The sequence below is a fragment of the Rhinoderma darwinii genome, chromosome 3 (genome assembly GCF_050947455.1).
Source record: "Rhinoderma darwinii isolate aRhiDar2 chromosome 3, aRhiDar2.hap1, whole genome shotgun sequence".
NCBI lineage: Eukaryota > Metazoa > Chordata > Amphibia > Anura > Rhinodermatidae > Rhinoderma > Rhinoderma darwinii.
In genome coordinates, this window is record NC_134689.1 from 5,710,288 (window position 1) to 5,735,491 (window position 25,204).

The following is a 25,204-nucleotide window of genomic DNA, read 5'->3' on the forward strand; positions in this document are numbered from 1 at the left end:
TGGGTGGCTGCGGGATGTCACTATGTGGTAGAGGAGCATCGCAGAGGACAGAAGGAGAATTTCAACATGAAGTTTATTACAATGTGTTAATATATTATAAACCTCAGTCCTGGGACTTCATCGCGATCGAGGATTCGGAGGGTAAACAGCGCCATCTGGTGCACAAAAACGTCAGACATACGATGAGGAGGTACAGAGCAGCACATTATATTTTACTTCGTATTAGACCCATGGAACACCAGTCCAGGTGAGTTACACATAGATTTCCATGATCTCCCAGCTTTCCCAGGCTCCTGAACGGTAAATTTGCCAGTCTTCTATCGCTGTGTAAAAAGGTCAATTCGCTGTTCAGGAAAAAAACTGTAGGACAGCCTGTGTGGGAGTTGTAATGGCGGACATATTGGTTGTCACCCAGCTTTCTGCAACGCCAGAACAGCCACCTGTCTACACGGAAACGTTACCTGGACTGTCGGGAACAAGTAAACCGGCAGAACCGGGCGCGTGTAAAACAACAGATGATGGGTTTATTCTGATCATAAAAGTCTTATTCGCTCATAGAGGGTCTGGGGGAGAGGTCTCTGCGCTGTGATTGGATGAGAGGCGGTTCTGTACGTGGTTCTCCTACATAAAAAAAAAACAAAAAAAACCACACGACAATATTTAACCTATTACTATCCAGGCTGGAAAATGTGAGATTTTTGAAAAGGACAATTCCACTTTTAGCCAAATTTTTTAGAACACAAACAGTTTCAGAACATTGCGTTTCCGTCATTGGATTTTAATGGCACCTTGATGAGCAGAGCCGACACAGCGCCATTTAAATCACTGCCGATTCCAAGCTGATCCTCTACCCATGTTATTAAAAAGGGGTTTTACTGGTTTTGGGAAACTGCGGCTATTCAGCGGTTGCAAAACTACAACTCTCAGCATGCCCTGCAAGCCAAAGACCTGTAAATCTGCAACAGTAGGAGAGTCACAGGTCGGAGAACTCTTCTGTGGAATATAATGTTGTGTCATGTGATCGTGCCGTCCAGAGTCACTATGGATGAAGCATCACTGCAGCCCAGTCATCACACACAGGGATAGTAGCAGCAGCAGGGGGCATAGAACAAAATCTGACTAAGTATAGTAAAAAGTGTTTGTTATTTTTCTATATTAGTTTCACATTCAAGCTGCATGAAGTTTCCCTTTCCCTAAATGCAAGAATTCAGGGAGGTGGGAGATGCAGCTGCAGTAACTCATCCTCAGTGTATGCATGAGACTCATTCTGTGAGATAGGAGGGGGTCATGATACAGTGTCAACTCACAGCCAGGGGGGAGACACCTGGATACAGTGTCGTCTCACAGCCGGCTGTGAGAGGGGGGGGGGGAGGACCTGGATACAGTGTCGTGTCCGAGCCTGCTGTGAGAGGGGAGGAGGGGGACCTGGATACAGTGTCGTCTCCCAGCCGGCTGAGGGAAGGTGGTACAGATGGATGCACAAAGCATCACAGAACGCACTCACTTCAAGTTGTCTGTAAACTCCGAGCTTGAAACGGCAGCAAATAACATCTACAAAAAACTCTGCCAGTCCGTGAATCATCCCTGAAGGGAAAAGAAAACACAACCAGTAAAAAATGCAAAACAAAAAGATCCCAACAGCATCCAAGAGTGAACCCTCCCAGAGTAGAGACGTACCGGTGGTGGTGAATATCCCCCCAATAATGCCGCAGAGTCTCACAAGAAACTTCCACAGGGGCATGTGGTCCTCCGTCACCGTGACCATTAGCGAACTGATGTCATACTTCATAAATATCCCAGACACTCCGTGACTGCCGGTTGCGTGGTTTATCACACGCTCCTATAATGGGAAATCGGAGAGTGAGTGGAGGGTTTATTATAAGCTACGCGTGATGTCATCAGTAAAGGATCTCACCCTCTCCGTCACCGAGAACTGGTGCGTGTCCCCGTAGACCTTGTATGTGTTCAGCTTGGTCGGGACGATGGTGATAAAATATTGGTACATCTGGTTACCTTCAAATAGAGGTGAAACGTTACAGGGAGAGGCTGGATAAATAATGGAGGCAGGAGGACAATGTAGGGATAAGAAGCTGCAGTATACAGAGGATGCCAAGGCCGGGACAACTTCAGACCAAACGCATCTACAGTAATTACACCCACAGGATAACATTATATTCAATGTAAAGGCAGAAACAACAAAGTGTCTGTGTGGCCATGTCTGGTACTGCAGCTCAGCCCTCTGTTGGGCTGGCACAGGGTATGGCCTATCACGGTTATACCCAGGAAATTCCCTTTAAATGCCATGTTCACCATTGCAAATAATTGTTGATATTGTTCTAATATTTCCATCATAAAAATTGAAGCAACTTTGTAAATAGTCTGGATTAAAAAAGTACCGTCATATGGATATAGCTCCCATGTAAACCTATGTGTCTCCATGGTAACAGACTACAAACAAACCCTGTGTAGTTGGAGCCTGCAGTCACACTCCTTTCTATTTGTCCTCTACTTCTTACTCAACTACCAAATGTAGGTCATTAAGAATTACGGACATAAAAGGGAGTAGGTCTGCAGGATCAGACTACACAGGGTTTATTTGTAGTCTGTCACCATGGCGATACAGTTCTTCTAAGGAGCTGTATACACAAAACGGTAGGAAGTGTTTAATTAAGACGATTTGCAAAGTATTTTCATTTGAAGAATATTGGAACCATAAAATCGTTGCAAAGGAGAGAAAGTCTTTAATGTAACAGGGACCCAGAGGGATGTGGCACAGTAGACGTGAACCGCCACAGCTGCGTGACCACGATTGGCGCTTTTGCCATTTTCTTCTATTGTAGGAAACTCAAAAAGAAAAAGTAGCGCTGGATAAAATGGCGCAAAGGTCACATCACGTGATTCCAGACATTACAGTCGCCTATGGCTGATCACCGAGGGGAACATATATTTGGGGGTCCAGTACTAATAGTGTGATCAATGTAGGTCTGAGCGCAGGGACTATAACCAAAGGAAAAGGGGCGCTCCGATCCTGCATGGATCTTGTATCCTAGTGATACGCCTTCAATCCCTAATAGTACAGAACCCCTTTAAGACCGGTGTACCCCTGAGACTGAAGTCCTAAAGGAGTGTGCTCTCTAGTCCCTAACATGGCATACAAGAAAAAAAAAAAAAGTTGCCGAGAGGGGATAGAAGCATTTTAAATCGCAACAATGACAATCGCAGAAATTCCAACACGTGTGTAATATACTGCGAATGTCGCAGTGCATGATGGGAGTTGCCATTTTGAAACGGCTGGAGAGCCACATATTGGGATACACGGTGTCCAGCAGAGGTAGGGCACTTACTTTCCTCTGCTATTTTTTCGGTTCCATCTAAGGGGTTGATGATCCCTGGGAGGAGTTCTCCGAAAGACAAGTGATCGACGCGATGAGAGAAGTTATAACCTTACGAAAGAACAAACGAACATCAGATTATAATTATATGCTGGCGATGAAACAGTTAAAGAATTCTCAGACACTTTCACATTGATAAACCAGAAAGAGAAGAAAAGTCACGACCAAGTATTTGCAAAATTACAAACAATCTTTATTTCAGTCAAAAATACACAGAAAAAACACATTACAACTATACACAGTAAAAAGAATGAACCCTCATAAAGAGATGGAATCCGAACATGAAAGCAGCCTGGTCCCCCTGATGTTAAAATGGTCAAAAGATCCCACAAAAAGCATAAATCAATATTTTTAGGCAGGTGCTAAGCATAGTACATTTGCACAGATAGATACCTAAAAAAATATACATGCAAAGTGCAGTCATAGGCAAACTAATGAGCAGTATACCTACACCTACGTAGTGGAAAATGAGCAGGAGATCAGGACCGGGAGGGGAGACCGCTGCCAGACCCGACGCGCGTTTTCACCCCTGACGAAGCACCAGCGAAACGCGCGTCGGGTCTGGCAGCGGTCTCCCCTCCCGGTCCTGATCTCCTGCTCATTTTCCACTATGTAGGTGTAGGTATACTGCTCATTAGTTTGCCTATGACTGCACTTTGCATGTATATTTTTTTAGGTATCTATCTGTGCAAATGTACTATGCTTAGCACCTGCCTAAAAATATTGATTTATGCTTTTTGTGGGATCTTTTGACCATTTTAACATCAGGGGGACCAGGCTGCTTTCATGTTCGGATTCCATCTCTTTATGAGGGTTCATTCTTTTTACTGTGTATAGTTGTAATGTGTTTTTTCTGTGTATTTTTGACTGAAATAAAGATTGTTTGTAATTTTGCAAATACTTGGTCGTGACTTTTCTTCTTTATTATATTAGTCACTGTGACCATCGGCACAATTTGGGGCATTGCTCGGTTTGCTACTTTCACATTGATGTTCTAACCTTAAAATGGGCCATCAATATTTCGTCGGTGGGGGGTCTGACCTCCAGGACACCCACCGATCAGCAGAGTGAAGTGACCGGAGCGACACGTCCCCTACATGGTTTACACGGGCACAGTGGCTTGTGAATGGGACCGAGCTGCAGTACCAGGCGCAGCCACAACTGTATATATGGCGCTGTGCCTGTCTAAACAATGAGGCGGCCTCTTCATTCTGCTGGTCTCCAGGGGGGGGGGGGGCAGAGCTGGGAGTCCCAGAAAACTACTTTAAAATGCAATCCTACCCCGACCCACCACCGTCTTGTTGTCTTACGTGAAGATGCCAAAAATGTTAAATTATCCGTTCCTGGAAAGTTGGGTGACAGCCTATTTGGCCGCCACCACATCGAACATGAACTTTCCTAGATTACTGAACAGGAAATTTGTTTTGTTTCCGTTGATAGATTGCTTTTAATAAATATACTCACTGTCGTGGCTCACAAGAGCGGCCAAATGTGCGTGACCTCTGGGATGTGGAATAGCTCTAAATGATAAAGAAAAGTATAGTATATGACTAAGTATAAAACATGTGAACGGAATATTCACATACAATATATAGCAGAATAGTGAGTGCAGCTCTGGAGTATAATACAGGATATAACTCAGGATCAGTACAGGATAAGTAATGTAATGTATGTACACAGTGACTCCACCAGCAGAATAGTGAGTGCAGCTCTGGAGTATAATACAGGATGTAACTCAGGATCAGTACAGGATAAGTAATGTAATGTATGTACACAGTGACTCCACCAGCAGAATAGTGAGTGCAGCTCTGGAGTATAATACAGGATATAACTCAGGATCAGTACAGGATAAGTAATGTAATGTATGTACACAGTGACTCCACCAGCAGAATAGTGAGTGCAGTTCTGGAGTATAATACAGGATATAACTCAGGATCAGTAATGTATGTACACAGTGACTCCACCAGCAGAATAGTGAGTGCAGCTCTGGAGTATAATACAGGATGTAACTCAGGATCAGTACAGGATAAGTAATGTATGTACACAGTGACTCCACCAGCAGAATAGTAAGTGCAGCTCTGGAGTATAATACAGGCTGTAACTCAGGATCAGTACAGGATAAGTAATGTAATGTATGTACACAGTGACTCCACCAGCAGAATAGTGAGTGCAGCTCTGGAGTATAATACAGGAATTAACTCAGGATCAGTACAGGATAAGTAATGTAATGTATGTACACAGTGACTCCACCAGCAGAATAGTGAGTCCAGCTCTGGAGTATAATACAGGATATAACTCAGGATCAGTACAGGATAAGTAATGTAATGTATGTACACAGTGACTCCACCAGCAGAATAGTGAGTGCAGCGCTGGAGTATAATACAGGATGTAACTCAGGATCAGTACAGGATAAGTAATGTAATGTATGTACACAGTGACTCCACCAGCAGAATAGTGAGTGCAGCTCTGGAGTATAATACAGGATATAACTCAGGATCAGTACAGGATAAGTAATGTAATGTATGTACACAGTGACTCCACCAGCAGAATAGTGAGTGCAGCTCTGGAGTATAATACAGGATGTAACTCAGGATCAGTACAGGATAAGTAATGTATGTACACAGTGACTCCACCAGCAGAATAGTGAGTGCAGCTCTGGAGTAGAATACAGGATGTAACTCAGAATCAGTACAGGATAAGTAATGTAATGTATGTACACAGTGATTCCACCAGCAGAATAGTGAGCGCAGCTCTGGAGTAGAATACAGGATATAACTCAGGATCAGTACAGGATAAGTAATGTAATGTATGTACACAGTGACTCCACCAGCAGAATAGTGAGTGCAGCTCTGGAGTATAATACAGGATATAACTCCAGATCAATACAAGATGAGTAATGTAATGTATGTACACAGTGACTCCACCAGCAGAATAGTGAGTGCAGCTCTGGAGTATAATACAGGATGTAACTCAGGATCAGTACAGGATAAGTAATGTAATGTATGTACACAGTGACTCCACCAGCAGAATAGTGAGTGCAGCTCTGGAGTATAATACAGGATATAACTCAGGATCAGTACAGGATAAGTAATGTAATGTATGTACACAGTGACTCCACCAGCAGAATAGTGAGTGCAGCTCTGGAGTATAATACAGGATGTAACTCAGGATCAGTACAGGATGAGTAATGTAATGTATGTACACAGTGACTCCACCAGCAGAATAGTGAGTGCAGCTCTGGAGTATAATACAGGATGTAACTCAGAATCAGTACAGGATAAGTAATGTAATGTATGTACACAGTGACTCCACCAGCAGAATAGTGAGTGCAGCTCCGGAGTATAATACAGGATGTAACTCAGGATCAGTACAGGATAAGTAATGTAATGTATGTACACAGTGACTCCACCAGCAGAATAGTGAGTGCAGCTCTGGAGTATAATACAGGATGTAACTCAGGATCAGTACAGGATAAGTAATGTAATGTATGTACACAGTGACTCCACCAGCAGAATAGTGAGTGCAGCGCTGGAGTATAATACAGGATGTAACTCAGGATCAGTACAGGATAAGTAATGTAATGTATGTACACAGTGACTCCACCAGCAGAATAGTGAGTGCAGCTCTGGAGTATAATACAGGATATAACTCAGGATCAGTACAGGATAAGTAATGTAATGTATGTACACAGTGACTCCACCAGCAGAATAGTGAGTGCAGCTCTGGAGTATAATACAGGATGTAACTCAGGATCAGTACAGGATGAGTAATGTAATGTATGTACACAGTGACTCCACCAGCAGAATAGTGAGTGCAGCTCTGGAGTATAATACAGGATGTAACTCAGGATCAGTACAGGATAAGTAATGTAATGTATGTACACAGTGACTCCACCAGCAGAATAGTGAGTGCAGCTCTGGAGTATAATACAGGATATAACTCAGGATCAGTACAGGATAAGTAATGTAATGTATGTACACAGTGACTCCACCAGCAGAATAGTGAGTGCAGCTCTGGAGTATAATACAGGATGTAACTCAGGATCAGTACAGGATGAGTAATGTAATGTATGTACACAGTGACTCCACCAGCAGAATAGTGAGTGCAGCTCTGGAGTATAATACAGGATGTAACTCAGGATCAGTACAGGATAAGTAATGTAATGTATGTACACAGTGACTCCACCAGCAGAATAGTGAGTGCAGCTCTGGAGTATAATACAGGATATAACTCCAGATCAATACAAGATGAGTAATATTAAGTAGATTAATTCTAGACAAACTTTAAAGTGTAATTAAACAGAGAGGACATCTTCTAGCTGCTTTATAACTCTGAAGGCTTGAATAGAATGAAGCACCATATAACTTCTTCTGCCCAATCAGTTTGGCCGCTCTATAAACCATCATTATATGGAGCGCAGAGGACACGACACTATAACATCTATGTGATTCGTTCCTCGTGGGTCACACACAGTTTACAGAACATACTTGCCCACAGTGATGTGGAAGTTTCCAGCCACTTTGTTGATATCCAGGTGACCGTGGATCCGACACGCGGTGGGTGGTTCAGAAGGGGAATCTTCCCTGGGAAGCAGAGAACACGTCAGGCCCCTCATCATGTGCATTTGTAACCGCTCTACAGTCCACGTCTATATAAAATGTGGTCAAGTTACATTAATCATCCCATTATACAGCGGTCCATATAGTGCTCACAACGCTGCCATACTGTAATCATATACTAGTCCATATAGTGCCCCGTAAAGCTCGGGACACAGCGCCAGAATGGTTAGACTACTTACGGTGGAGAATGGGTTATGTGGGGGAGGGGGAATCACGTCTCTACACAGAGGATGAGCCAGTGCCGTCTATTGTGACAAATGACATCCACAGCGGCCCTCAGACGCCCTGCAGTAGCCCCTGGCGCTATGAGGGGGACGGAGCCGTCTTACCTGGGGGGCAGGGCGGTGACTGAACTCCTCATTGCGCTCTTGAACAGCAGGTCCTGCAGAGACGCCTCCTCCTGAAGTCTGTTCTGAATCTGCTGCAACATTCTAAACCACAATGAAAGGTTAATGAGACGCAACGTGGCGACCCCGCGCCGGCTGCTGCCCTCCGACATCCGGAATCTCACCTCTGCCACTGCCTCTGCTGAGGAGACAACTCAAACACAACCTGGAAGACATGAGTCATGAGAATCACCCAGCGCCGCGCGGTCCGACCTCATCACGGGTCATTAGAATGGCGCTGGCCATAGAGATGATATAAGGTCATGGTTACAAGAGACGGGGGTCCTGCTCACCGGCTCGTATTGCAGTCCTTCTGCGGATGTCACCATGGTCTCCGCCAGGTCCAGGACATCGGCGCCAACATCTGGAGAGCACACAGTATGTAAGAAGAGAGCGGAGAGAAAACAACGCTGCCACCTGCTGGCCAAGGACATACTTACACTGACATCTCATGGCCACCGTGATGTCGACGTTCAGGCGTAATTTACTGAAATATGAAAAAAAAAAAAAGTATTTAATAACAAAAAACTCCCTCCCCCCCCAACACAGAGGGACCCATATACAAGTCACTGCACCCCACCGTAAGGTGACAAGGTATACGGGTCACAATCAGAGGGAGTATGCACATTACGTTTGGCGTCTACGCCGAGAACATATCATAGGCCCCTATTGATCTGGCGTATCCCTAGAGCGTTCTTTTGGTATAGGCCGGACCAATAAAAAAAAAAAATATATATATATATATATATATACATACACACACACACCGCGGGGAATATGACCATTTACAATAAGTTACAATGGCCGATAAATGCCGCGATGTGCCCATACAACGCCATATATCAGAGCCTTCTGGTGGAGGAATACAGCGGGAAATGCTCCGGACATAAAACCTCCGATGACCAGTCTATTTCATGAACAGAGGTTTAAATGGAAACTACTATGGATAGATGCGAGAGAGGGAGAGCAGGGGGCCGCCAGGCGAGGAGGAGAGCGGGGGGCCGCCAGGCGAGGAGGAGAGCGGGGGGCCGCCAGGCGAGGAGGAGAGCGGGGGGCCGCCAGGCGAGGAGGAGAGCGGGGGGCCGCCAGGCGAGGAGGAGAGCGGGGGCTATGGGCACGGCTTGTTACCCCGGGGTCCCCCACGCAGGATGAAGACCCGGTCTCTGGTTTGGTCCTCATCATCCAGTGAACCCTGCGCAGCGGCCGGATAATAACCTGGTGAAGTCTTTGTCCACTTGATAATCGTATCTCATCCACGTGTCACGATACACCAGGAACTCCAGGACTGTGAGGACGGCCATGACGGAGAACGCCAGCAGAGACACTGGGGAGACAGAATATATACATGAGTATAAGGGGGGCGCTCACTGGCTGGTAGAGAAGTCTCCTGTAGTAATGGGGAAGATGTAGTTTTCCCTACATCAAATAATTGTATAGAGTCTGGTGTAAGGATGACATTTCCCAGAATGCAAATCACCAGAGAAAACTCTGCAGATACTTAACAAGCAAGAAGTACTGGGAGATTTCAGCTGTGAAGCCTGCAGTGCATTTCTTCGTGCCCCTGAGGCGGACACTCAGCCTATTGAAGAAAACCCCCTCCCCAATGATCCCTACTTCATATCACATATCTCCAGCACTGAGAACCTAGAGACATTACATCATATGTGTGACTGATATCAGCCGCTCCTCTTATAACACTCCAGTACTATTATATCCCCCAGAGACATTACATCATATGTGACTGATATCAGCCGCTCCTCTTATATCACTCCAGTACTATTATATCCTCCAGAGACATTACATCATATGTGACTGATATCAGCAGCTCCTCTTATAACACTCCAGCACTATTATATCCTCCAGAGACATTACATCATATATGACTGATATCAGCCGCTCCTCTTATATCACTCCAGCACTATTATATCCTCCAGAGACATTACATCATATGTGTGACTGATATCAGCCGCTCCTCTTATATCACTCCAGCACTATTATATCCTCGAGAGACATTACATCATATGTGTGACTGATATAAGCCGCTCCTCTTATAACACTCCAGCACTATTATATCCTCCAGAGACATTACATCATATGTGTGACTGATATCAGCCGCTCCTCTTATATCACTCCAGCACTATTATATCCTCCAGAGACATTACATCATATGTGTGACTGATATCAGCCGCTCCTCTTATATCACTCCAGCACTATTATATCCTCCAGAGACATTACATCATATGTGACTGATATCAGCCGCTCCTCTTATATCACTCCAGCACTATTATATCCCCCAGAGACATTACATCATATGTGACTGATATCAGCCGCTCCTCTTATAACACTCCAGTACTATTATATCCTCCAGAGACATTACATCATATGTGTGACTGATATCAGCCGCTCCTCTTATATCACTCCAGTACTATTATATCCTCCAGAGACATTACATCATATGTGTGACTGATATCAGCCGCTCCTCTTATATCACTCCAGTACTATTATATCCTCCAGACATTACATCATATGTGACTGATATCAGCCTCTCCTCTTATATCACTCCAGTACTATTATATCCTCCAGAGACATTACATCATATATGTGACTGATATCAGCCGCTCCTCTTATATCACTCCAGTACTATTATATCCTCCAGAGACATTACATCATATGTGTGACTGATATCAGCCGCTCCTCTTATAACACTCCAGTACTATTATATCCTCCAGAGACATTACATCATATGTGTGACTGATATCAGCCGCTCCTCTTATAACACTCCAGTACTATTATATCCTCCAGAGACATTACATCATATGTGTGACTGATATCAGCCGCTCCTCTTATATCACTCCAGTACTATTATATCCTCCAGAGACATTACATCATATGTGACTGATATCAGCCGCTCCTCTTATATCACTCCAGTACGATTATATCCTCCAGAGACATTACATCATATGTGACTGATATCAGCCGCTCCTCTTATATCACTCCAGTACTATTATATCCTCCAGAGACATTACATCATATGTGACTGATATCAGCCGCTCCTCTTATATCACTCCAGTACTATTATATCCTCCAGAGACATTACATCATATGTGACTGATATCAGCCGCTCCTCTTATATCACTCCAGTACTATTATATCCTCCAGAGACATTACATCATATGTGACTGATATCAGCCGCTCCTCTTATATCACTCCAGCACTATTATATCCTCCAGAGACATTACATCATATGTGACTAATATCAGCCGCTCCTCTTATAACACTCCAGTATTATTATATCCTCCAGAGACATTACATCATATGTGTGACTGATATCAGCTGCTCCTCTTATATCACTCCAGTACTATTATATCCTCCAGAGACATTACATCATATGTGACTGATATCAGCCGCTCCTCTTATAACACTCCAGCACTATTATATCCTCCAGAGACATTACATCATATGTGTGACTGATATCAGCCGCTCCTCTTATATCACTCCAGCACTATTATATCCCCCAGAGACATTACATCATATGTGTGACTGATATCAGCCGCTCCTCTTATATCACTCCAGTACTATTATATCCCCCAGAGACATTACATCATATGTGTGACTGATATCAGCCGCTCCTCTTATATCACTCCAGTACTATTATATCCTCCAGAGACATTACATCATATGTGTGACTGATCTCAGCCGCTCCTCTTATATCACTCCAGTACTATTATATCCCCCAGAGACATTACATCATATGTGTGACTGATATCAGCCGCTCCTCTTATATCACTCCAGCACTATTATATCCTCCAGAGACATTACATCATATGTGACTGATATCAGCCGCTCCTCTTATATCACTCCAGCACTATTATATCCTCCAGAGACATTACATCATATGTGTGACTGATATCAGCCGCTCCTCTTATATCACTCCAGTACTATTATATCCTCCAGAGACATTACATCATATGTGTGACTGATATCAGCCGCTCCTCTTATATCACTCCAGTACTATTATATCCTCCAGAGACATTACATCATATGTGACTGATATCAGCTGCTCCTCTTATATCACTCCAGCACTATTATATCCTCCAGAGACATTACATCATATGTGTGACTGATATCAGCCGCTCCTCTTATATCACTCCAGTGCTATTATATCCTCCAGAGACATTACATCATATGTGTGACTGATATCAGCCGCTCCTCTTATATCACTCCAGTACTATTATATCCTCCAGACATTACATCATATGTGTGACTGATATCAGCCGCTCCTCTTATATCACTCCAGCACTATTATATCCCCCAGACATTACATCATATGTGACTGATATCAGCCGCTCCTCTTATATCACTCCAGTGCTATTATATCCTCCAGAGACATTACATCATATGTGTGACTGATATCAGCCGCTCCTCTTATATCACTCCAGTACTATTATATCCTCCAGAGACATTACATCATATGTGTGACTGATATCAGCCGCTCCTCTTATATCACTCCAGTACTATTATATCCTCCAGAGACATTACATCATATGTGACTGATATCAGCCACCCCTCTTATATCACTCCAGTACTATTATATCCTCCAGACATTACATCATATGTGACTGATATCAGCCGCTCCTCTTATATCACTCCAGCACTATTATATCCTCCAGAGACATTACATCATATGTGACTGATATCAGCCGCTCCTCTTATATCACTCCAGTTCCTCACATACCAGTTCCCCTACTTGCTGATGTTTCCACGTAGCTGTCTGGCACTTTTGGGAAAGCATCGAGCTCCTTCACCAGGTTCAGGGTCTTCCTGCGGTTCAGTCGCCTCATCTTTAAGACTCAACCCAGAAAACTGACGCCAAGCGATGATGAACCTGCAGGGCCAAACACAGTGAAATCCATATTACAACGCCAATAGGCATAGTGTCGGGGTTGCACGGTGCAGATGTTGTAGTGTGGGGGTTGCACAGTGCAGATGTTGTAGTGTCGGGGTTGCACAGTGTAGATGTTGTAGTGTCGGGGTTGCACAGTGCAGATGTTGTAGTGTCGGGGTTGCACAGTGCAGATGTTGTAGTGTCGGGGTTGCACAGTGTAGATGTTGTAGTGTCGGGGTTGCACGGTGTAGATGTTGTAGTGTCGGGGTTGCACGGTGTAGATGTTGTAGTGTCGGGGTTGCACGGTGTAGATGTTGTAGTGTCGGGGGTTGCACGGTGCAGATGTTGTAGTGTCGGTGCTGCACGGTGCAGATGTTGTAGTGTCGGGGTTGCACAGTGTAGAGGTTGTAGTGTCGGGGGTTGCACCGTGCAGATGTTGTAGTGTCGGGGTTGCACCGTGCAGATGTTGTAGTGTCGGGGTTGCACCGTGCAGATGTTGTAGTGTCGGGGTTGCACCGTGCAGATGTTGTAGTGTCGGGGTTGCACCGTGCAGATGTTGTAGTGTCGGGGTTGCACCGTGCAGATGTTGTAGTGTCGGGGGTTGCACCGTGCAGATGTTGTAGTGTCGGGGGTTGCACAGTGTAGATGTTGTAGTGTCGGGGTTGCACAGTGTAGAGGTTGTAGTGTCGGGGGTTGCACAGTGTACATGTTGTAGTGTCGGGGTTGCACAGTGTAGATGTTGTAGTGTCGGGGTTGCACAGTGTAGATGTTGTAGTGTCGTTGCAGTGTAGATGTTGTAGTGTCGGGGGTTGCACAGTGTACATGTTGTAGTGTCGGGGTTGCACAGTGTAGATGTTGTAGTGTCGGGGTTGCACAGTGTAGATGTTGTAGTGTCGTTGCAGTGTAGATGTTGTAGTGTCGGGGGTTGCACAGTGTACATGTTGTAGTGTCGGGGTTGCACAGTGTAGATGTTGTAGTGTCGGGGTTGCACAGTGTAGATGTTGTAGTGTCGTTGCAGTGTAGATGTTGTAGTGTCGGGGTTGCACAGTGTAGATGTTGTAGTGTCGTTGCAGTGTAGATGTTGTAGTGTCGGGGGTTGCACAGTGTACATGTTGTAGTGTCGGGGTTGCACAGTGTAGATGTTGTAGTGTCGGGGTTGCACAGTGTAGATGTTGTAGTGTCGTTGCAGTGTAGATGTTGTAGTGTCGGGGGTTGCACAGTGTAGATGTTGTAGTGTCGGGGGTTGCACAGTGTAGATGTTGTAGTGTCGGGGGTTGCACAGTGTAGATGTTGTAGTGTCGGGGGTTGCACAGTGTAGATGTTGTAGTGTCGGGGTTGCACAGTGTAGATGTTGTAGTGTCGGGGTTGCACAGTGTAGATGTTGTAGTGTCGGGGTTGCACAGTGTAGATGTTGTAGTGTCGGGGGTTGCACAGTGTAGATGTTGTAGTGTCGGGGGTTGCACAGTGTACATGTTGTAGTGTCGGGGGTCGCACAGTGTAGATGTTGGAGTGTCGGGGTTGCACAGTGTAGATGTTGGAGTGTCGGGGTTGCACAGTGTAGATGTTGGAGTGTCGGGGTTGCACAGTGTAGAGGTTGTAGTGTCGGGGTTGCACAGTGTAGATGTTGGAGTGTCGGGGTTGCACAGTGTAGATGTTGTAGTGTCGGGGTTGCACAGTGTAGATGTTGTAGTGTCGTTGCAGTGTAGATGTTGTAGTGTCGGGGGTTGCACAGTGTACATGTTGTAGTGTCGGGGTTGCACAGTGTAGATGTTGTAGTGTCGGGGTTGCACAGTGTAGATGTTGTAGTGTCGTTGCAGTGTAGATGTTGTAGTGTCGGGGGTTGCACAGTGTAGATGTTGTAGTGTCGGGGGTTGCACAGTGTAGATGTTGTAGTGTCGGGGGTTGCACAGTGTAGATGTTGTAGTGTCGGGGGTTGCACAGTGTAGATGTTGTAGTGTCGGGGTTGCACAGTGTAGATGTTGTAGTGTCGGGGTTGCACAGTGTAGATGTTGTAGTGTCGGGGTTGCACAGTGTAGATGTTGTAGTGTCGGGGGTTGCACAGTGTAGATGTTGTAGTGTCGGGGGTTGCACAGTGTACATGTTGTAGTGTCGGGGGTCGCACAGTGTAGATGTTGGAGTGTCGGGGGTCGCACAGTGTAGATGTTGGAGTGTCGGGGTTGCACAGTGTAGATGTTGGAGTGTCGGGGTTGCACAGTGTAGATGTTGGAGTGTCGGGGTTGCACAGTGTAGATGTTGTAGTGTCGGGGTTGCACAGTGTAGATGTTGTAGTGTCGGGGTTGCACAGTGTAGATGTTGTAGTGTCGGGGTTGCACAGTGTAGATGTTGTAGTGTCGGGGGTTGCACAGTGTAGAAGTTGTAGTGTCGGGGTTGCACAGTGTAGATGTTGTAGTGTCGGGGTTGCACAGTGTAGATGTTGTAGTGTCGGGGTTGCACAGTGTAGATGTTGTAGTGTCGGGGTTGCACAGTGTAGATGTTGTAGTGTCGGGGTTGCACAGTGTAGATGTTGTAGTGTCGGGGTTGCACAGTGTAGATGTTGTAGTGTCGGGGTTGCACAGTGTAGATGTTGCAGTGTCGGGGTTGCACAGTGTAGAGGTTGCAGTGTCGGGGTTGCACAGTGTAGATGTTGCAGTGTCGGGGTTGCACAGTGTAGATGTTGCAGTGTCGGGGTTGCACAGTGTAGATGTTGCAGTGTCGGGGTTGCACAGTGTAGATGTTGCAGTGTCGGGGTTGCACAGTGTGGATGTTGTAGTGTCGGGGTTGCACAGTGTGGATGTTGTAGTGTCGGGGTTGCACAGTGTAGATGTTGTAGTGTCGGGGTTGCACAGTGTAGATGTTGTAGTGTCGGGGTTGCACAGTGTAGATGTTGTAGTGTCGGGGTTGCACAGTGTAGATGTTGTAGTGTCGGGGGTTGCACAGTGTAGATGTTGTAGTGTCGGGGGTTGCACAGTGTAGATGTTGTAGTGTCGGGGGTTGCACAGTGTAGATGTTGTAGTGTCGGGGGTTGCACAGTGTAGATATTGTAGTGTCGGGGGTTGCACAGTGTAGAGGTTGTAGTGTCGGGGGTTGCACAGTGTAGAGGTTGTAGTGTCGGGGTTGCACAGTGTAGAGGTTGTAGTGTCGGGGGTTGCACAGTGTAGATGTTGCAGTGTCGGGGTTGCACAGTGTAGATGTTGTAGTGTCGGGGTTGCACAGTGTAGATGTTGTAGTGTCGGGGTTGCACAGTGTAGATGTTGTAGTGTCGGGGTTGCACAGTGTAGATGTTGTAGTGTCGGGGTTGCACAGTGTAGATGTAGTGTCGGGGGTTGCACAGTGTACATGTTGTAGTGTCGGGGGTTGCACAGTGCAGATGTTGTAGTGTCGGGGGTTGCACAGTGTACATGTTGTAGTGTCGGGGTTGCACAGTGTAGATGTTGTAGTGTCGGTGCTGCACGGTGTAGATGTTGTAGTGTCGGGGGTTGCACAGTGTAGATGTTGTAGTGTCGGGGTTGCACAGTGTACATGTTGTAGTGTCGGGGGTTGCACAGTGCAGATGTTGTAGTGTCGGGGGTTGCACAGTGTAGATGTTGTAGTGTCGGGGTTGCACAGTGTAGATGTTGTAGTGTCGGTGCTGCACGGTGTAGATGTTGTAGTGTCGGGGGTTGCACAGTGTACATGTTGTAGTGTCGGGGGTTGCACAGTGTACATGTTGTAGTGTCGGGGGTTGCACAGTGTACATGTTGTAGTGTCGGGGTTGCACAGTGTAGATGTTGTAGTGTCGGGGCTGCACGGTGTAGATGTTGTAGTGTCGGGGGTTGCACAGTGTAGAGGTTGTAGTGTCGGGGTTGCACAGTGCAGATGTTGTAGTGTCGGGGGTTGCACAGTGTAGATGTTGTAGTGTCGGGGTTGCACAGTGTAGAGGTTGTAGTGTCGGGGGTTGCACAGTGTAGATGTTGTAGTGTCGGGGGTTGCACAGTGTAGATGTTGTAGTGTCGGGGGTTGCACAGTGTAGATGTTGTAGTGTCGGGGGTTGCACAGTGTAGATGTTGTAGTGTCGGGGGTTGCACAGTGTAGATGTTGTAGTGTCGGGGGTTGCACAGTGTAGATGTTGTAGTGTCGGGGTTGCACAGTGTAGATGTTGTAGTGTCGGGGTTGCACAGTGTAGATGTTGTAGTGTCGGGGTTGCACAGTGTAGATGTTGTAGTGTCGGGGGTTGCACAGTGTAGATGTTGTAGTGTCGGGGGTTGCACAGTGTAGATGTTGTAGTGTCGGGGTTGCACAGTGTAGATGTTGTAGTGTCGGGGTTGCACAGTGTAGATGTTGTAGTGTCGGGGGTTGCACAGTGTAGATGTTGTAGTGTCGGGGTTGCACAGTGTAGATGTTGTAGTGTCGGGGGTTGCACAGTGTAGATGTTGTAGTGTCGGGGGTTGCACAGTGTAGATGTTGTAGTGTCGGGGGTTGCACAGTGTAGATGTTGTAGTGTCGTTGCAGTGTAGATGTTGTAGTGTCGGGGGTTGCACAGTGTAGATGTTGTAGTGTCGGGGGTTGCACAGTGTAGATGTTGTAGTGTCGGGGGTTGCACAGTGTAGATGTTGTAGTGTCGTTGCAGTGTAGATGTTGTAGTGTCGGGGGTTGCACAGTGTAGATGTTGTAGTGTCGGGGGTTGCACAGTGTAGATGTTGTAGTGTCGGGGTTGCACAGTGTAGATGTTGTAGTGTCGGGGGTTGCACAGTGTAGATGTTGTAGTGTCGGGGGTTGCACAGTGTAGATGTTGTAGTGTCGGGGTTGCACAGTGTAGATGTTGTAGTGTCGGGGTTGCACAGTGTAGATGTTGTAGTGTCGGGGTTGCACAGTGTAGATGTTGTAGTGTCGGGGTTGCACAGTGTAGATGTTGGAGTGTCGGGGTTGCACAGTGTAGATGTTGTAGTGTCGGGGGTTGCACAGTGTAGATGTTGTAGTGTCGGGGGTTGCACAGTGTAGATGTTGTAGTGTCGGGGGTTGCACAGTGTAGATGTTGTAGTGTCGGGGGTTGCACAGTGTAGATGTTGTAGTGTCGGGGGTTGCACAGTGTAGATGTTGTAGTGTCGTTGCAGTGTAGATGTTGTAGTGTCGGGGGTTGCACAGTGTAGATGTTGTAGTGTCGGGGGTTGCACAGTGTAGATGTTGTAGTGTCGGGGGTTGCACAGTGTAGATGTTGTAGTGTCGTTGCAGTGTAGATGTTGTAGTGTCGGGGGTTGCACAGTGTAGATGTTGTAGTGTCGGGGGTTGCACAGTGTAGATGTTGTAGTGTCGGGGTTGCACAGTGTAGATGTTGTAGTGTCGGGGGTTGCACAGTGTAGATGTTGTAGTGTCGGGGGTTGCACAGTGTAGATGTTGTAGTGTCGGGGTTGCACAGTGTAGATGTTGTAGTGTCGGGGTTGCACAGTGTAGATGTTGTAGTGTCGGGGTTGCACAGTGTAGATGTTGTAGTGTCGGGGTTGCACAGTGTAGATGTTGGAGTGTCGGGGTTGCACAGTGTAGATGTTGTAGTGTCGGGGGTTGCACAGTGTAGATGTTGTAGTGTCGGGGGTTGCACAGTGTAGATGTTGTAGTGTCGGGGGTTGCACAGTGTAGATGTTGTAGTGTCGGGGGTTGCACAGTGTAGATGTTGTAGTGTCGGGGGTTGCACAGTGTAGATGTTGTAGTGTCGGGGTTGCACAGTGTAGATGTTGTAGTGTCGGGGGTTGCACAGTGTAGATGTTGAAGTGTCGGGGTTGCACAGTGCAGATGTTGTGTCGGGGTTGCACAGTGTAGATGTTGTAGTGTCGGGGTTGCACAGTGTAGATGTTGTAGTGTCGGGGTTGCACAGTGTAGATGTTGTAGTGTCGGGGTTGCACAGTGTAGATGTTGTAGTGTCGGGGTTGCAGTGTAGATGTTGTAGTGTCGGGGGTTGCACAGTGTAGATGTTGTAGTGTCGGGGGTTGCACAGTGTAGATGTTGCAGTGTCGGGGTTGCACAGTGTAGATGTTGTAGTGTCGGGGTTGCACAGTGTAGATGTTGTAGTGTCGGGGGTTGCACAGTGTAGATGTTGTAGTGTCGGGGTTGCACAGTGTAGATGTTGTAGTGTCGGGGGTTGCACAGTGTAGATGTTGTAGTGTCGGGGTTGCACAGTGTAGATGTTGTAGTGTCGGGGTTGCACAGTGTAGATGTTGTAGTGTCGGGGTTGCACGGTGTAGATGTTGTAGTGTCGGGGTTGCACAGTGTAGATGTTGTAGTGTCGGGGTTGCAGTGTAGATGTTGTAGTGTCGGGGGTTGCACAGTGTAGATGTTGCAGTGTCGGGGGTTGCACAGTGTAGATGTTGTAGTGTCGGGGTTGCACGGTGTAGATGTTGTAGTGTCGGGGTTGCACAGTGTAGATGTTGTAGTGTCGGGGTTGCACAGTGTAGATGTTGTAGTGTCGGGGTTGCACAGTGTAGATGTTGTAGTGTCGGGGTTGCACAGTGTAGATGTTGCAGTGTCGGGGTTGCACAGTGTAGATGTTGCAGTGTCGGGGTTGCACAGTGTAGATGTTGTAGTGTCGGGGGTTGCACAGTGTAGATGTTGTAGTGTCGGGGGTTGCACAGTGTAGAAGTTGTAGTGTCGGGGTTGCACAGTGTAGATGTTGTAGTGTCGGGGTTGCACAGTGTAGATGTTGTAGTGTCGGGGGTTGCACAGTGTAGATGTTGTAGTGTCGGGGGTTGCACAGTGTAGATGTTGTAGTGTCGGGGTTGCACAGTGTAGATGTTGTAGTGTCGGGGTTGCACAGTGTAGATGTTGTAGTGTCGGGGGTTGCACAGTGTAGAGGTTGCAGTGTCGGGGGTTGCACAGTGTAGATGTTGCAGTGTCGGGGTTGCACAGTGTAGATGTTGTAGTGTCGGGGTTGCACAGTGTAGATGTTGTAGTGTCGGGGGTTGCACAGTGTAGATGTTTTAGTGTCGGGGGTTGCACAGTGTAGATGTTGTAGTGTCGGGGGTTGCACAGTGTAGATGTTGTAGTGTCGGGGTTGCACAGTGTAGATGTTGTAGTGTCGGGGGTTGCACAGTGTAGATGTTGTAGTGTCGGGGTTGCACAGTGTAGATGTTGTAGTGTCGGGGTTGCACAGTGTAGAGGTTGTAGTGTCGGGGTTGCACAGTGTAGAGGTTGTAGTGTCGGGGTTGCACAGTGTAGAGGTTGTAGTGTCGGGGTTGCACAGTGTAGATGTTGTAGTGTCGGGGGTTGCACAGTGTAGATGTTGTAGTGTCGGGGTTGCACAGTGTAGATGTTGTAGTGTCGGGGGTTGCACAGTGTAGATGTTGTAGTGTCGGGGTTGCACAGTCTACATGTTGTAGTGTCGGGGTTGCACAGTGTAGATGTTGCAGTGTCGGGGTTGCACAGTGTAGATGTTGTAGTGTCGGGGTTGCACAGTGTAGATGTTGTAGTGTCGGGGGTTGCACAGTGTAGATGTTGTAGTGTCGGGGTTGCACAGTGTAGATGTTGTAGTGTCGGGGTTGCACAGTGTAGATGTTGTAGTGTCGGGGGTTGCACAGTGTAGAGGTTGTAGTGTCGGGGGTTGCACAGTGTAGATGTTGCAGTGTCGGGGTTGCACAGTGTAGATGTTGTAGTGTCGGGGTTGCACAGTGTAGATGTTGTAGTGTCGGGGGTTGCACAGTGTAGATGTTTTAGTGTCGGGGGTTGCACAGTGTAGATGTTGTAGTGTCGGGGGTTGCACAGTGTAGATGTTGTAGTGTCGGGGTTGCACAGTGTAGATGTTGTAGTGTCGGGGGTTGCACAGTGTAGATGTTGTAGTGTCGGGGTTGCACAGTGTAGATGTTGTAGTGTCGGGGTTGCACAGTGTAGAGGTTGTAGTGTCGGGGTTGCACAGTGTAGAGGTTGTAGTGTCGGGGTTGCACAGTGTAGAGGTTGTAGTGTCGGGGTTGCACAGTGTAGATGTTGTAGTGTCGGGGGTTGCACAGTGTAGATGTTGTAGTGTCGGGGTTGCACAGTGTAGATGTTGTAGTGTCGGGGGTTGCACAGTGTAGATGTTGTAGTGTCGGGGTTGCACAGTCTACATGTTGTAGTGTCGGGGTTGCACAGTGTAGATGTTGCAGTGTCGGGGTTGCACAGTGTAGATGTTGTAGTGTCGGGGTTGCACAGTGTAGATGTTGTAGTGTCGGGGGTTGCACAGTGTACATGTTGTAGTGTCGGGGGTTGCACAGTGTAGATGTTGTAGTGTCGGGGTTGCACAGTGTAGATGTTGTAGTGTCGGGGTTGCACAGTGTAGATGTTGTAGTGTCGGGGGTTGCACAGTGTAGATGTTGTAGTGTCGGGGTTGCACAGTCTACATGTTGTAGTGTCGGGGGTTGCACAGTGTAGATGTTGTAGTGTCGGGGGTTGCACAGTGTAGATGTTGTAGTGTCGGGGTTGCACAGTGTAGATGTTGTAGTGTCGGGGGTTGCACAGTGTAGATGTTGTAGTGTCGGGGTTGCACAGTGTAGATGTTGTAGTGTCGGGGTTGCACAGTGTAGATGTTGTAGTGTCGGGGGTTGCACAGTGTAGATGTTGCAGTGTCGGGGTTGCACAGTGTAGATGTTGTAGTGTCGGGGTTGCACAGTGTAGATGTTGCAGTGTCGGGGTTGCACAGTGTAGAGGTTGTAGTGTCGGGGTTGCACAGTGTAGATGTTGCAGTGTCGGGGTTGCACAGTGTAGATGTTGTAGTGTCGGGGGTTGCACAGTGTAGATGTTGCAGTGTCGGGGTTGCACAGTGTAGATGTTGTAGTGTCGGGGTTGCACAGTGTAGAGGTTGTAGTGTCGGGGTTGCACAGTGTAGAGGTTGTAGTGTAGGGGTTGCACAGTGTACATGTTGTAGTGTCGGGGGTTGCACAGTGTAGATGTTGTAGTGTCGGGGGTTGCACAGTGTAGATGTTGTAGTGTCGGGGGTTGCACAGTGTAGATGTTGCAGTGTCGGGGTTGCACAGTGTAGATGTTGTAGTGTCGGGGTTGCACAGTGTAGATGTTGCAGTGTCGGGGTTGCACAGTGTAGAGGTTGTAGTGTCGGGGTTGCACAGTGTAGATGTTGCAGTGTCGGGGTTGCACAGTGTAGATGTTGTAGTGTCGGGGGTTGCACAGTGTAGATGTTGCAGTGTCGGGGTTGCACAGTGTAGATGTTGTAGTGTCGGGGTTGCACAGTGTAGATGTTGCAGTGTCGGGGTTGCACAGTGTAGAGGTTGTAGTGTCGGGGTTGCACAGTGTAGATGTTGCAGTGTCGGGGTTGCACAGTGTAGATGTTGTAGTGTCGGGGGTTGCACAGTGTAGATGTTGCAGTGTCGGGGTTGCACAGTGTAGATGTTGCAGTGTCGGGGTTGCACAGTGTAGAGGTTGTAGTGTCGGGGTTGCACAGTGTAGAAGTTGTAGTGTCGGGGTTGCACAGTGTAGATGTTGCAGTGTCGGGGTTGCACAGTGTAGAGGTTGTAGTGTCGGGGTTGCACAGTGTAGAAGTTGTAGTGTCGGGGTTGCACAGTGTAGATGTTGCAGTGTCGGGGTTGCACAGTGTAGAGGTTGTAGTGTCGGGGTTGCACAGTGTAGATGTTGCAGTGTCGGGGTTGCAGTGTCGGTTGCAGTGTAGATGTTGCAGTGTCGGGGTTGCACAGTGTAGAGGTTGTAGTGTCGGGGTTGCACAGTGTAGATGTTGTAGTGTCGGGGTTGCAGTGTCGGTTGCAGTGTAGATGTTGCAGTGTCGGGGTTGCACAGTGTAGATGTTGCAGTGTCGGGGTTGCACAGTGTAGATGTTGCAGTGTCGGGGTTGCACAGTGTAGATGTTGTAGTGTCGGGGGTTGCACAGTGTAGATGTTGCAGTGTCGGGGTTGCACAGTGTAGATGTTGCAGTGTCGGGGTTGCACAGTGTAGATGTTGCAGTGTCGGGGTTGCACAGTGTAGATGTTGTAGTGTCGGGGTTGCACAGTGTAGAGGTTGCAGTGTCGGGGTTGCACAGTGTAGATGTTGCAGTGTCGGGGTTGCACAGTGTAGATGTTGCAGTGTCGGGGTTGCACAGTGTAGATGTTGGAGTGTCGGGGTTGCACAGTGTAGATGTTGTAGTGTCGGGGTTGCACGGTGTAGATGTTGTAGTGTCGGGGGTTGCACAGTGTAGATGTTGGAGTGTCGGGGGTTGCAGTGTAGATGTTGTAGTGTAGGGGTTGCACAGTGTAGATGTTGTAGTGTCGGGGGTTGCACAGTGTAGATGTTGCAGTGTCGGGGTTGCACAGTGTAGATGTTGCAGTGTCGGGGTTGCACAGTGTAGAGGTTGTAGTGTCGGGGTTGCACAGTGTAGAAGTTGTAGTGTCGGGGTTGCACAGTGTAGATGTTGCAGTGTCGGGGTTGCACAGTGTAGAGGTTGTAGTGTCGGGGTTGCACAGTGTAGATGTTGCAGTGTCGGGGTTGCACAGTGTAGATGTTGCAGTGTCGGGGTTGCACAGTGTAGATGTTGCAGTGTCGGGGTTGCACAGTGTAGATGTTGTAGTGTCGGGGTTGCACAGTGTAGATGTTGCAGTGTCGGGGTTGCACAGTGTAGATGTTGTAGTGTCGGGGGTTGCACAGTGTAGATGTTGCAGTGTCGGGGTTGCACAGTGTAGATGTTGTAGTGTCGGGGGTTGCACAGTGTACATGTTGTAGTGTCGGGGGTTGCACAGTGTACATGTTGTAGTGTCGGGGGTTGCACAGTGTAGATGTTGTAGTGTCGGGGGTTGCACAGTGTAGATGTTGTAGTGTCTGGGTTGCACAGTGTAGATGTTGTAGTGTCGGGGGTTGCACAGTGTAGTTTGTAGATGTAGTGTCGTTGCAGTGTAGATGTTGCAGTGTCGGGGGTTGCACAGTGTAGATGTTGTGTCGTTGCAGTGTAGATGTTGCAGTGTCGGGGGTTGCACAGTGTAGATGTTGTGTCGTTGCAGTGTAGATGTTGCAGTGTAGATGTTGCAGTGTAGATGTTGTGTCGTTGCAGTGTAGATGTTGCAGTGTAGATGTTGCAGTGTAGATGTTGCAGTGTCGGGGGTTGCACAGTGTAGATGTTGTGTCGTTGCAGTGTAGATGTTGCAGTGTATACAGACCATCATGTGTTTTCTCTCGCTTCCTGCAGTCTGCACGGTGCACAGTGATTCTCATGCAGATAGATAGAGACACCACTCACCGTCTCCAGGGGCCCCCACCCCGGCTCTAGGTGACAGAGGTTCCTGCACTTGTGTCCTGGATCATCACTTGAACGAATGAATAGTCGTCAGTTCCGGCCTCGTCAGCGCTGCTTTTCGACAGCTTTATTATTGTCCGTTCCCAGGAGCCATTTTACAACAGCCGACAGCATAATAACAGCGGCCGGGTCTACAAGAAAATGGCGGCCAGGTTAGCATGGTGAGCGAAATTTGCACGTCACGTGGCCATAATTATAAAACGTTACTCACGTGATGTGCTTTGGACGCCATGATTGATAAGGGCAAGTGGTCGTATGTAACATGGTTTTTGTACATCGTGTTTCCCATAAGGTAAGCTGCAGTACAGGATGTTTGTCGCTGTTCTCCATATGTATATAGGTGCAGAGGTATATTGTATATCGGTGGTTCTCCTGTTTACAGAAGCGTTGTCACCTTCCTCACCAAAAAATACTATCCAGGTTTCCACGAGTTAAAAAAATGTAGTGGTTTGAGGGAGATTTATGAAAATTGTCTAAGATGAAAACTGGCCGTGTTGCCCATAGCAACCAGAGTTCAGCTTTCATTTTATTAACTTATCTGGTAAAGTGAAAGCTGCTCTCTGATTGGTTGCTATAGACAGCAAGGCAGTTTTCCTGTTCAACCTAAACAGGTCCATCGTATGTCTGTTACCACGGGCAGAGCGTGCGTTCACTGCGTCCTTATGGCAAAGCTAAGGGGTTGTAGTCTAAGAGAT

At 47.4% G+C, this 25,204-nt stretch overlaps 1 protein-coding gene across 1 annotated transcript; it reads right to left on the reverse strand.

Annotated features, from left to right (window-relative positions):
- Nucleotides 1-56: 56 nt before the first annotated feature.
- Nucleotides 57-24,625, reverse strand: ERGIC2 (ERGIC and golgi 2). Its single transcript, XM_075855753.1, has 14 exons — nt 24,453-24,625; nt 13,133-13,282; nt 9,613-9,721; nt 8,838-8,884; nt 8,691-8,761; nt 8,523-8,563; nt 8,341-8,442; nt 7,880-7,975; nt 4,857-4,912; nt 3,345-3,443; nt 1,916-2,013; nt 1,678-1,840; nt 1,505-1,584; nt 57-621 (listed from the first exon to the last, which is right to left on the reverse strand). The coding sequence occupies exons 2-14, from the start codon at nt 13,236-13,238 to the stop codon at nt 553-555; spliced, it is 1,137 nt and encodes a 378-aa protein (XP_075711868.1). The 5' UTR covers nt 13,239-13,282; nt 24,453-24,625; the 3' UTR covers nt 57-552.
- Nucleotides 24,626-25,204: the final 579 nt, after the last annotated feature.

Coding starts and splice junctions, on each gene's coding strand:
- ERGIC2 (XM_075855753.1), bottom strand. CDS start 13,238: ATGAGGCGACTGAACCGCAGGAAGACCCTGAACCTGGTGAAGGAGCTC. Junction 8,762..8,837: donor GGTGGCCATGAGATGTCAGT/GTAAGTATGTCC, acceptor TGTGCTCTCCAG/ATGTTGGCGCCGATGTCCTG. Junction 622..1,504: donor GAGTTTACAGACAACTTGAA/GTGAGTGCGTTC, acceptor TTTTTTATGTAG/GAGAACCACGTACAGAACCG.